We start from the raw sequence: 13649 nt of genomic DNA on the forward strand, positions 1-13649 counted from the left end.
GGGAGAGACGCCTTCCTGGAACCTTGGAGAAGCTGCTGTCAGTCTGTGTAGACAATACTGAGCTAGATGGACCACCAGTCTGACTCTGTATAAGACAAATTCCTGTGTTCCTGTTATGGTTAGAGATGTGCATGGAACTGGGTGGGAGAAATTTGAAGGTGGGAGGGTTGACTTTAAGGGTGGGGGAGGATGCACTTACCACTCCCTCTGCTTTTCCCCACTGGCGCTCTATTGAAAACCGTACTTCCCTGCTGCCCTGTCTGCTCCTTGGACTGGAAGTAAGTGCAAGTACCCAAAGCACATGTATACATCAGGAGTGCATGCGTACACCACATTTGCTTGTGCACATGTCCCCAACCTGCACACGCATGCCAGGTACTTCCGCTTACTTCTGGCCTGAGGAGTGGATGGGGTGGCAGGGAGGTACGCTGTCAGCCCACCAGACCAGTTTGCAATGGAGCGCCAGTGAGGGAAAAGTAGAGGGAGGGGTAAGTGCACCCTCCCCCACCTTTAAAGTCAACCCCCATCTTTGAACTGGCAGAACCACTGGTTGTTCTAACTGGTTTGGAGGCCCATAAAGGGACTCCAAACCAGTTCCGTGCACATCCCTAATTATTGTTGCTATCTGATACTGGCTGACATGCAGACTAAATTATTCCTGAGTAGTCCTATTGAAATTAAGTAATCCTTTAGAGTAACTCATGAATATTACTATTGAGCAACTTAGTCTGATGTCAATCACTTTTAATATTTGTTCCTAGAGATGTGCACAAATAAAATTTTTGCTATTTGATTCAAGATCAAATTGAATCAGCAAGAATCGATTTAATCTCAAATCTAACTCCCTCAAATCAGCCCAGATGCACTTCGCTTTGGATTCAATTTGATCTCAAATTGATTCAGAAAAATTTAAAGGGCCGGGGACACCAGTGTAGGTAGGGTGGTAGTGTCCAATGTGTGGCAACCACCACCTAAACCCCAAAGAAATTGGGCAAAGGGCTAATTTTTCATGAATGTTTGAGTTTGGAGTGGTTTTATTTTTTCTTCCATAGGGAATAGTGGGGATTCAAAGTGTCCCCATGGGTAGTACCAGGGTGGTCCAAAGTTGGTTTTTTGTGGGGGGTAGGGCACAATGGATGCCAACAACTCCCTAGCCCACAAGCCAGTGAGGTGCTTACTTTTTTAAAAAATGAATTTTTACAGTGTTAAAATTTATACTCAGCCTTTCTCTTGAGACATCTTCTCAAGACAAATCCCCGCCTCCTCCTGATCAGCCTCCTCAGCTCTCATGTCTAGCAGCTGTCCCGATTCCTCAGCTCCAGAGTCTGTTCTCCCTGCCAGATCCTGTTGCTCTGCCTTTGAGCCTGCACTCCCAACCAAGTCCTCCCATTCCTCCTCTGATTCAGAAGAGTCAGAGGTCTGAGCCATGACACACACCAAAGAAGGGATGGGGTGATTCGAAGAGAAGGCCCCTGTTGCCATACCCCACCATGACCAGCATCAACCCTCCCCCTAACTGGCACTCTACTCCTACCGCCTGCCTGCCCAGCCATCTCTTTTGGGGTTTATTAACCCTTAATTGAAGAAAAGACTTAGGGGGCCAAAGGGCCAAAGAGGGGTGAGTGTCAGGGCACACACAGTTGATTATTACTAGAACTATAAGGGACAAGGGCTAGGGTTAGGGTCAGTCAAGAAGTGCACCGAGCAGTGCCAGTGGACAGCGTACACAAAAAATGCTGCTGCAGGAGTCTTTTTGGAATTTTTTAAAGCAAAAGCAAGTGGGGGGGGGGAGAAAGGGGGTAAAAGAAGGGGCCGAATCTACTTCAGCAGAATGGGTGCCACACACCCACTGCCAGTGGGCAGTGGTGGGCACAAAAAAGCTAGAGCACTGAGTGCAGGACTCCTTTTACATTTTTTTTAAAGAGCAAAAGGAGAGTGGGCGGGGGAAAAGAAAGGGGCTGGATTTACTTCAGCATAGTGGGTGCCACACAGACACTGTCAGTGGGCAGTGGTGGGCACAAAAAAGCTGCTGGAGTCTTAAAATGCAAAAACCAAACAAAACAACATCAAAAACCTCTGGACAATGCCTTAATCCTCCCCTTTAATAAAAAAAGACAAACTAACATGGAATTAACCTTCCCCTCCTCTAAAATGAAAACCTTTAAAACCAACAAGTGAAATCCTTACCTAACCTGAAAAAATACAATACAATTTGTGATTACTAGAAGATTCTTTAATTTGTGTGACTCTGTGAGTAAATGTGCAGTTGTGTGGGTGTGTGTGTGTGCGTGTGAAGAAAACTAAATGGGGGTACTCACTCAGTCCAAGTCTTCTCCCATGCTGAGCCCAATATTCCCCCTCGGTCTGGTCTGGTCTAGTGGTCTCTCATCTATTTTTAGCTGCAGACTCAACAGCCGATGGGGAAGGGAGGGCGCAGGGCAGCCACAGTGCAACCCCACCATCAAAAACAGCCCAAATGAAAACAACATCAAATTTTTGAAAAGAGAGGCGGGGGGAGCTGGCCTGGGCTGGCTCAAGCACCTTCTCTCCCTAGCAAACACCAGGTAGGCACAGGCACTAGTGTCTCAGTGATTTGCGGGGGAGGGGGAGAAGAGTCTGGATTATTCTGGAAGAATTTGATTTTATGAGATTATCTTCTACCAGCAGTAGTCCAAGAAGAAGAAGAAATGAATCTCCTCATCACAGTAACACTAGCAGCCAGAATAACAGGCAGTGGCAAAGCACTTCTCTCTCTTCTCTCATGAAGAAGCAGAACAATGGCTGACCAGGGGACTCTGCCCCCTTAAATACATTTGTATGTCCCTCCATCTGCCTCCCTCCCTTATTCCTTCCCCCCAGCCAGTGTTGGCACAGTTCCCCATGGCAACACAGGATTTGAATGACAACAAGCCAACCAAGAAGCAAAGGGGATCAACAGCTTATCATACTACCCTGCAAAGACTTTCTTAATCACTATGTAAGAAGGAGTCTGATGGGAGTAAGGGCAAAATATAAAAAATGGTTGGAGTGTAAAACTCCACTGTGGGTATCCCCAATTCAGGCTTTGGCACATAAAGAGACAAATATGAAATTCGAATGGGGTACTTATTGGGATTTGTTATGTTTTCAAGAGAAGGGCTGCAAATTAAAACATTTAAATGAAGTACAAAATTTGGTTAGTAAGTAATTGATTTCAGAATCATCAGCTAAATGAAATTTATAAAAAGGATCTTAAGGTTGGATTTGTGGATCAAATGTTGAGATATGAGAAGGAGCTGTGTGAAAATGATGAAAGATTAGTCTCTAAGATATTTAAGTTGTTGCTTTTGGAGGAGACAAGAGATGAAGTGGTTAAAATGACTATGATAAAATGGGCTCAAGATGTGGGTCATAATATAGATATGGCTGCTTGGGAAAAATTATGGAAAATTGATTTAACGTTTACTGCATGTTATACTTTAAAAGAAAATTATTATAAGATGATCTATAGGTGGTATCTGAAAAAATTAGCACTAATGTATAAAAATGTTTCAAACAAACATTGGAAATGTGGACAATGTGAAGGAACTTTTTTCCATATGTGGTGGTCATGCGAGAAGGCAAAGGCTTTTTGGGATATGATATACAATGAGTTGAAGAAAAATTTTAAAATGATGTTTCTTAAGAGGCCAGAATCCTTCCTCCTGGGAATAACTGAAAGAGAGTTCTCCAGAAGAAATTCAACATTTTTTATGTATGCAACCACGGCGGCTAGGATAGTACTGTATATGCGCAGAAATAGAAAGACACTAAAATGCCCTCAAAGGAAGACTGGTTGATAAAAATTTTGGAATATGCTGAGATAGCAAAGCTTACAGCACTTATAAGAGACAAAAATTTGGAATGTTTTAAAGAAGATTGGGACCCATTTTTCTTTTACTTAAAGAACTATTTTTCTAATATGGACTTTTCAGTAGGGCTTGAAATATAGTCATAACAGCAGGTTGGGCAGGGTAAAATTGAGTTTGCAATGTGGAGTATGTATGTTTTGAATTATTATAGCAGTGGTTTATAAGTATCGTTATCGTGAACCACGCAGATAGGTAAGCAGGAAGTCAATATTTACTTATGTGTAGAATTAAATAAAAGAATGTAATTTGATTTGAAAGTAAAGCTATTGTAAAAGCCAATAAAAATTTAAAATACAAAAAAGAAGAAGAAGAAAGAGGAAGAAGCAGAGGGGATCAACAGCCTATCACACTACCCTGCAAACTGGCCAACCATCATGGCAGAGAAGCTTGGAGAGCTTGAAATATTCAGACACACAAAATGGAGACTCAGGAAACTCAGCACACAAAATGGCCTCTCGAATCTCAAATCTACTCAATTGATTCAAGCCAGATTCAATTTGAGCTCAAATCTAGCCACTTGCCACCAGGGAGATTTGTTTTGGGTCTGAATCATTCGAACTAGATTTGAGTTGAATCAATTTGGACCAAAATCGATTCATACATCCTTACTTGTTCCTGCCTTACCCATCTTCTGCTTTGCAGTCTCTGAAGCAAATATTTAGGTATCCCTAAATACATTTACCTTGAAGCAAGACACATTGGTGACAATCAAACTTACTTTGAGGTATGAATATGGTCCTAAATATATTGATATGGAAATAAATAAAATTTATTTGTTTTAATAATATATTATTATTTGAAGTAATAATAAATATTTAAATTAATATTGTATTATTAAAATAAAATTTAACAAATCATTATTTAAAGATTTATTTACATCTCTTAAATGAACTGAGTCTCCATTTGCACCAAGAAGGGTGTAGACCAGTAGCAGCCAGTGTGGGCGCCACCGGGAGCGGTGAGAGGCACCTTTAAGAGTAAATTAACCTCTGCTCTTGCCGCACCTGAGCATTGCTCAAAGCAGCAGTGCACTGCCCAGCACCCTCCATGGTGGGGGCCTATGCCATTTACCTGGCCTCTGTGGAGCCAATCCCCTGCCGGTGGCCAGGTGAGTGGTAGAGGCAATCCTCCACCGCAGGGGGTGCTGGGCAGCACATTGATGCTCTGAGCAGCGTACAGGTGCAGCAAGAGCAGATGTAAGCACCGACTGATTTACTCTTAAAGGTGCCTCTCACTGCCACCCCGGTGTCTGCACCGGCCACTACTGGTGTAGGTATCCTTAATCTTGAAGCCTTAGACAATCTCTTTGTTGCTGCAGAGGATCCTGCAGCACCTCTGACCGCTCAAATCACACTTAGATCTTGAGTTCTCTGCAAAGCATCCACCTTAATGACTGATATTTTATGAAGCTAGATATTATATTTCTTTTGAAATAATCGGTTTTGTTTTATATAGGTCTAAGATGTGGCTGTTTATAGTAGTGGCATGCCTAATCCCACAGGTTACATTTTCAAAAGGACTCATAAGACATCAGAATCCTCAACAATCTATGTCTATTGTAAGTTGCTTATACAGTATATATGAATGTATTTTATTGAATGTATGTTCCGATACATTTGAAAACAATGGATTGCATTGTTATGAAAAAGTAACCTATATGTGATCTTTAACTGCTTTTCATAAGCACGTCCTTTTTGCTGCAGGATCTCCATGTCTGCCCAGAATAATTGGCAATTAATTTGGCATGGTTTGACTCAAGTTTCCTTTCCAGATTAGCTCATTGACCTAGCAAACTAAATTAGCTTTCTAAGAATGGGTTCACATGGCTGCTTTTTTGATGCTGGAGGTTAGCCAGCATAGATGGGCACACCCAGCAGATGATCAGTTTTGCTGCCAGGTTGCTGCCTATGCAACCCCAGTTAGTGGTTCCAGGAGAGAAAATTGCTGCAGCCACTCACCTCCAGAGACCTGGATTGTATCTAACAGCCCCCACGCCACCATCTCCTTACTCTTACCTTAGAAAGCCTTTAGTGCATCACCAGCTACACTCCCTTTGGTCCTGTGCTGTAGTAGGTAGCCAACATAGCTGTGACCATGGCTGAATGTAAATACAGAAGGTGAGATTCCATTAGAATAGACTTGCCTGGTCCTTAGCACCTGAAAGCCTGAGCCTCACAAAGTGAGCCTTGGTGACACAATTTGGCAGGGCTTCGTGGTCTCATAGGGTTATCAACTCTTGAAACACAGAAATATGGCACCTGGGCAGGGCCTAGTGGTAAAGGTGGTAAAACGTGCAGAGCCCATTGCTAATACTTGTCCTCACTCTTGATTAATACCTATTGCATATACTTTACGAGTTCTCTATCATGACGTTCAGTGATTTTCACTATTTTTCAAGCAGGGAGCCATTTTGGCAAAAATCCATCGGTATGGGAATCGCTTCCCACTGTGCTGACCTCTGCACAGTTCTGCACTTTCCGCAGTGCTAGGAGGGTCCTGTTTAAAGCAAGACACAAAAAATGTGTCTTGCTTTAAGAGAGATGGAGCTCTATGGGGAAAGCACTGGAAAGGACTACACTTTCCAGAACTCTGTGCACATCTTCCAAGATGGTGCAGGAGCTCAAGAGAGCTCAGTTTCCCTTAGAGGAGCACACATTGTGCATGGGCAAAGTGAAGCCTTGCACCTCTCCATGATGCCACAGGGGTGAGGGGACTGTGCAGAGCATTCAGCTTCGGCCAAAACTTCATACAGGCCCAATAAACTACTAGAAAGAGGGCTGCACTTAGCGTTGTTGGGGACCACCATTGTCCTCCAGGCCTTACAATGAGAAACACTGCTCTGTGCACATATGTTGTATGAAACTAACACATCAGTGCCTGCTGGGTGAGTCCAAAGCTCTGTTTCAATAGTGGTCATCAAATGTTTGGAAAGCTCACCAGAATGGCATGAAGGCACTATTCCACCCTCAGTGTTGCTCCTCATCAACTGTTATTGCATGGCATCAATGGGAGCTTTCCTTCTGGGACAAATATTTATTTATTTATTCAATTTATATATCGCCCTTCCAAAATGGCTCAAGGCATTTTACAACAGAACAATAAAAACCAATTAATGATTAAAGCCAAAACTATAAAAAAGGATAAAAAAAACAATTAAACACTCAAACAGTTAAAGACCCTGGAAAACCAGGGCAAACAGATAGGTTTAAAGGGCTCTCCTGAAAGACAGCAATGAACTCAAAATTACGGATTTCTGCTGGGAGTGCATTCCATAGCCCAGGTGCAGCTACAGAGAAGGCCTGCCTTTGAGTGGCCACCAGACAAACCAGTAGTAACTGGAGACAAACCTCCTCAGATGACCTTAAAGTGCAGTGGGAAGCATGCGGAAGAAGGTGCTCTCTAAGATAAATAGACGCTATGGGGGCTCCCAGTATAGACCAGCACGCTGGTGGGGAAAAACCCCTACCCCACACTGTGGTCCTGCTTTGGAAGGAGGTGCCATGGCTGCTATTTAGCAAAATAAAAAGCCTGCAAGGATCAATTGCCTGCTTAAAAGAACGTCTGGCTTGACCCTAATGGGGAAAGGTTGGGAGGCAGAAGAGATACTAGGTGTGCACACAGTGAGAAGGAAGAGGAACTGAAAAACAAGAACAACAGGGAATGAATAATACAAGACTAAGGCTGCAATTATTTGTAACTGAGAGCAAACCCCACTATGGTATGTACTTCCATACCATCCCCAATACATGAGTCAGAGAAAAATAGGAGAGTAACCATGAAACTAAATTTAGAGACAGGGAGGGAAAGAATAATCAATGTTTGTTGAAATCTGTCTAGATTTCCAACTGTTGACCAGACAGGGAGGCAGCAGCTCTAGGCATCTCTCCAATCAGCAGATGTTGGGAGTACTGGCTGGAGCACTTCTGACTACCCCATTATCATCTTCTTTCTCTCGTGTTCTCATGCATGTCGCAACTTCATTTAGGCAGCTGGGCAGGGCAGGTTCAATGTAGTCCAGCCTCAATGTACTCAGGCAGGCTAAAGTTGTGGCAAGGAAGCACAGTGCCACTGGGATTGATGGGCAAAGCAAGTAAGCCTAGGGTTTCCAATGCTTTCCATGGCTGTGTTGCAACAACATGGTTAAACCATACCATACTTTAGATGTGTCATTTGACCTTTTCTTTTTTGGTAGTAAATAGCACACAAAGGGGTGTGCAAATCAGATTGGAACCACATCAGCATTTGAGCCATTATCAACATTGGAGGCCTTATCAATATTTGATTACAGGCTTGAACAAATAGTGTAAATACACTATGTAGTGAGCAAAGAGTTAACAGGGTCTGGGCCTGGTTGCTGGGACTGATGAACCAGGAACAGACCACAAATCAAACCCTGTAATTGGCTACAGTCTCTCAAATGAGAACCAATTAAATTAGAAGTTGGCTTTCCCCTCTCTTTTTGGGAGGAGGGGCTTCTTTTATTTAGTCAGAGAAAGAGAAGCTGGTGAAGTGCCTCTCTGTCTCTCTTCCTGAGGCCTTACTCAGCTTGAGCTGAGAACACTTGGAGGCCTGTGGAATATAACAGTCCTAAGAACCAAGTTTGTTTGTTTATCATAATTTTATACCACCTGATATATACATCTCTAGGTGGTGTACAAAATTTAAAATATTTAAAAGACAGATTAAAATACATGACACAATAAAAACAATATTGTGAAATAGTTGATAAAATAATTTTAAAAAAAATCTAATTAAAAGCCTACGAGATCAGGAAAGTCTTGAGGGTCTTCCTGAAAACAAACAGATAAGGAGATGCTCTTATTTCAGCAGGGAGCATACTCCAAAGTAGGGGTGTGCATGGAACTGCCAACTGCGGCACTGGGGTCGGGGGTCTCTGTGACGTGCGCGCGCGCAAAGGACTCCTGGGAGTTTTTTCCAGCAACAGCGGGGAAGGGGCGGCAGGGAGGTATCCTGCCGCCCCAATTACTCCTAGAATTACGGCGCCAGAGCGGGAAAGCAGCGGGAGGGGTAAGTAAACCTTCCCGCCGCTCTTAAAGCTACCCCCCACCCGAACCGCCCAGGTCCGTACCGGTCCGGAGACTTTTTCAATAGCCTCCGGACTGGTCCGGGCCCATCCCTACTCCAAAGTCTTATTTCAGGAGGGAGCATATTCCAAGGTTACTAGCATACGTACCACTGTTATAAGGTCATTCACCTCTAGAAATGGACGTAGCTGACATATCAGCCGAAACGGATAAAAAGCGTTCCTGGCCATCACCTCAACCTGAGAAATCAGGGAATGCTTGGGGTCCAGAAGCACTCTTAAGCGATGTACCTGATCTTTCAGGAGGAGTATAATCCCATCCAGAACAGGCAGATCTAAACTATCTTTTGGGTCCTTGTCCCCCACAGTACCTCCGTTTTATTTTGATTCAACTTCAGAGAGGTAGGAGTGGAACCACTGTAAAACAGTTCCACCCAATACATACTAGCCCCCTCACAACCCTAACAACTCAGCTGGACATGAATTTGCGGAAGCTATGCAGGCAAAAAAGAACTGCTTTTTTGTTGCCTACACCACCAGAGCATAGATCTTCAAATGGCAAAAAGTATTGTAGGGATAGTACTTGTAGTCAGGTTGCATTAGCTTGTCCATCCCCCCAGCCCACCCCGTGTTGCCTGAGTGTCTGAATGAGGCAGAGGCATACTTTTATATTTTGTCCCATTTGCTTTTATCATATCTCATTCTAACAATAAAGCTTTTTGAGTTGTTAATACTGTTTCCTGAGTGCTTAGTGGAGAAAGACGTGCCCCCAGTCACATGCCTCCCAAGCCTAGGCCAATGGAGCCCCAATTTTCTAATATTTTTTCACAAGTGATCACTGTACAGTTTCAGGTCTTGGATGAAACTGTGAAGGAGAGTGGGTATCTTGGTCTACCCAGTCTGGTCTACCCTCAGGGGAAGGCATCAGAAAAAAACCCTCCCCAGGTTGTGAATAGGTGGTGGTAGGAGTGTACCAGTCAGGGCCCACCCAGAAGGTTGGGGGGGGGGTTAACACCATTCCCTCTACACACTATGACTTCATACATGTTTTAGGACTAATGAAGACTGCATTAAAGAAGCAATCTAGGTAGGCTTGTCACCTTTACCTATGTAGCCAAACTCAGAGAAGAATTATCTTAGAAGAATTGTTGTGTGCTGCCCTGAGCAGTAGTGTATTAGAGGCGCGGGATATAACTATTTTAAATAAAATAAAAAATAAATAAAATAAATTCTGGGGTCATGTAAAGGCCTGTCGTTAATGAGAAGCAAGCTTTTAAAGTCTCCCTTGTCTCTTCCAGCTTTCTCTATCCCCAAAAGACCTTCCCTTTCTTCTGTTTTCCTATTGTCATGGGGTAGTTGCAAAAGCAAAACCAGTGGTGTCTTTCAGGAGTGGAGAGGATATTTGATTCTTCCCTCCCTCCTACCCATCGCTCTGCACTGATCCCCAAGAGCAAATCTTGGGGTTCCAAGTCTAGGGGTTACATGAAGGAGGCAGTTATCTTGAAGGCTACTGCAATTAGGAATTGGCTCAGAAAAGTGACCCAATTTTATCTGTATCTATACATCCAATACATTCTGAGTTAGTTTAAACTGAGTTTTGAAGAACTCACCCATTGCTGCTTTTAAGAGTTACATGATAAGCAGAAACTGAAAAATTGATGGAAATGGTAGGAACTGGACATCAGTTAGTAATTGATGGATGCATTGGATTTGGAACTAGTTACTTTCAGGTTTGTACTCTTAGCCAATATTTTACAACAGCTGTCAAAATTAGCCTCTGAGTCAAAGTCAAAATACACACTGGCTTCATTTAATGTAATTGTTCCATGGAATGTTTGTCATCACATAAACATGATGTCATCACATCATGTCATCATATTATGAGGGCTTAAATCTATGGAAGTATTACTGTTGCTTAACAATAGAATTGGGCTTGAGTACTTTTAGCTCACAGAACTCTATTGTGGAAGTTCCCTGTAAAAGGCATACTGTACAAATTTGATTTTTTCAACAAAGGATTTTTTTTATTATTATAGAGTGAAATAATCCAATATTGGGAATACCCCAGTCAAGAGTATGAAGTCCTGACAGATGATGGCTATTACCTACAGGTAAACAGGATTCCCAGTGGAAAACATGCTCCAAATAAAAGAGGTAATTTTTTTTGTAATGTGATACTAGGTTTTTAAAAATATACATATAAATATACATGATATATTTATTTTCCAATGTATAAAGAAGACAAACACTTATTTGAAAAATGACCATCATATGTATGATCAATATATACATTGCTTTCATCATTCTTAATACTTCCTTTAATTGCTCTACATAAAATATTGAGTCCTGTATTTTCTCATTCCATGCTAATGATATTTACTCATATTTGAATGAAGCATTGATCTGCCCATTTTCCTTCCAGACCTCTGACAAAGTTGGTTATTTTTCTTATTTATACCAAAACCCAAATCCAAAATAACCTTCCAACCTAGGTGGTGCTATATTTGTTCAACTGTAGGTAATTGCTAACCTGGCAGCCATAAAATTGTGCATAAAAGGGTTTATTATAATCATTTGAGAGTATTATTTATGCCCTTTCCTCCCTTAAATTCTTATCTAGGGGAAAGAGGCTCTGCAGTGATCAAATGTATACCTATGCCTGAGACTGTGAGAGTGAGGGAGAATGAAAGTGAAAGTAAGACTGTGACAGGATGAAGCTGCTTTTTGTAGAAGAGCTTCTGTCAGGTCTGCAGGGAGAGTAGCCCACTCTTAGCCCACTCTTCCCACAAACGATCAAAGAGCAGCCCTGGGGCAGCCAGATCAGCAGCCCACACAACTGCCAGCACGCAAGCACGCATGGCATCCTGGAGAGACCCCCGAGCCTGGGAGGTTGGCTGCAGCCTCCTGGTCGGGGGTCTACTCATGTGTCGCCGCACACCGTGGCAACACACAAGCCAAAAAATGAGGTTAACAGAGCTCTCACTTCATTAACCTCATTTAAGGGGAGGGGGAATTAGGCAGGCTAGCCACCTTGGGAGCACCAGGCTTGCCTGCAAGCTCGGTGGTTCCCACAATCACTGGGAAGTAGGCTAAGCTCTCTTAGCCTGCTTCCCAGTGATTGTGGAAATAGCCTCGTGAAGTAATTGTAGAAAGGGGTTATAGTCTTCTTCTTTTCTATCTCTTCCTATGTGGGCAGAGTCCATAGGTCCTTCTTAGCCAGGTCTTATCCTCCATGCTACCTAGTGGCTGTGCCACAAATTCTATGTGTCAACAGAGCTGAAGACAGGGGTGTAGTAAGGGAAGAGGGGGTGCACATTTGTCTCTCTCCCCGACGGCCCCTCAGAGTGAGGGAGATAATGAAGAAAGTAGGGAGGGGCAGAGCTTGGGGGCCTTCAGGAGCCGAGGCACCAAGTTCTTTGAACCCATCCAGTCAGTTATAGCTACACCCCTGGCTGAAGACCTTGCCCAGTTGTCAGGTTATTGTACACTGCAGGAGAAACTTTGATCCATATAACCCTTAGTTTAGCAGCACTTTTTGGACTAAATCTGGTATATGTTGTGCATTGGCTGGCTATGGGAGGAAAGCTGATCTTGCAGTCACAAGCATGAATTGTCCCCTTTGCTAAGCAGGGTCCACCTTGGTTTGGCATTTGGTTGGGTGAGTACATGTGCATGCTGTCTGTTACAGACCCTTAGAGGATGGGCTGTAGCTCAATGGTAGAGCATCTGTTCTAAATGCAGAAGATTCAGTTCCTGCATCTCCAGGTAAGGCTGGGAGACACTCCTCTCAAAAACCTTAGAGAGCCACTGACGGTCATTGTAGACCAGACCTGCAAAATGTAAGGCCCAGGGGGCCCAATGTAATGCCCAGCCCTTTTTGCTGGACCGCAAGTGTGAATATCCTGCAGCAACAACAGGAGCTGTGATGAGCTTTTGGCCCGTCCTGCTGATGAACAGCAGCGGCTTAATGCAGTTGGCTGCTGCTTGAGATCAGATATCCCACAACCCTATGCTGGAGCCCACTAAGACCGTCCCTTTCCCCCTCGGCTTTCCCCCTGACTCTAACCCCCTGCCCCCTCACTTAATATTATTAATATTTTTAGGAGGTGAGCAAGCTTTTACCTTAATTATTTTTAAGGTAATAATGGATGTGTTGAAAATAGACCCTGAAAATAGACCACACAAAGTCATGGTTGGTTCTGGCCCACCAAGCAATTTATGTTGTACACCCCTGGTGTAGAAAATACTGAGCTAGATGCACTAGTGATGTGACTCAGTAGAAGCGACTTCCTATGTTCCTATATATTTTTAGATTGTACTTGCTTGCATTGTCAAGTAATACAAAGAGGTCAGTTAGCCCTGAATATCTCCTATTTACAAGTGATTGTCCAAACATCTCTTTGGTGTAGGAAAATGGCATTTTAAAAAAACCAAATATCTTTTTTTGACAAATATCGAGGTTGTTCACACAACCACATTGGCTGGCCTGCCTTCTCCATGATCCAAGCATGAACAGTCTTCATTAGTCCTTTCATGCAGTCTTCATTAGTCCACCGCTCATGTGCCTACACAATGTGCACAGCAGTGACTGGCCTGGTGCTTGTAAGGTGGGCAGCAAGCAGCTGAGCCACCTGATATCCTACAATGCAGTGCAATGCAATTGGGATATCTCTCAGCTGCTGGAGGGCTCCTTCCCCTGCCACTCCTCCCTTCTA

The 13649-nt window shown here is 43.3% G+C and overlaps 1 protein-coding gene across 4 annotated transcripts in view; it reads left to right on the forward strand.

The window, feature by feature from the left end:
- Positions 1-13649, forward strand: part of LOC128351936 (lipase member M-like) — a 49834-nt gene that overhangs the window by 6986 nt on the left and 29199 nt on the right. For 2 of the 4 annotated variants that reach the window (XM_053312028.1, XM_053312027.1), the window contains exons 2-3: positions 5346-5448; positions 10971-11088. In XM_053312028.1, the coding sequence (XP_053168003.1) occupies positions 5353-5448; positions 10971-11088 (214 nt within the window). In that variant the 5' untranslated portion in view covers positions 5346-5352. Of the gene's footprint in view, positions 1-2325; positions 2565-2924; positions 2978-5345; positions 5449-10970; positions 11089-13649 lie in introns of those variants that run through there. The other 2 variants (XM_053312025.1, XM_053312026.1) reach the window with 2 other exon arrangements.

This window comes from Hemicordylus capensis, chromosome 3 (genome assembly GCF_027244095.1).
Source record: "Hemicordylus capensis ecotype Gifberg chromosome 3, rHemCap1.1.pri, whole genome shotgun sequence".
NCBI classification, from domain to species: Eukaryota; Metazoa; Chordata; class Lepidosauria; order Squamata; family Cordylidae; genus Hemicordylus; species Hemicordylus capensis.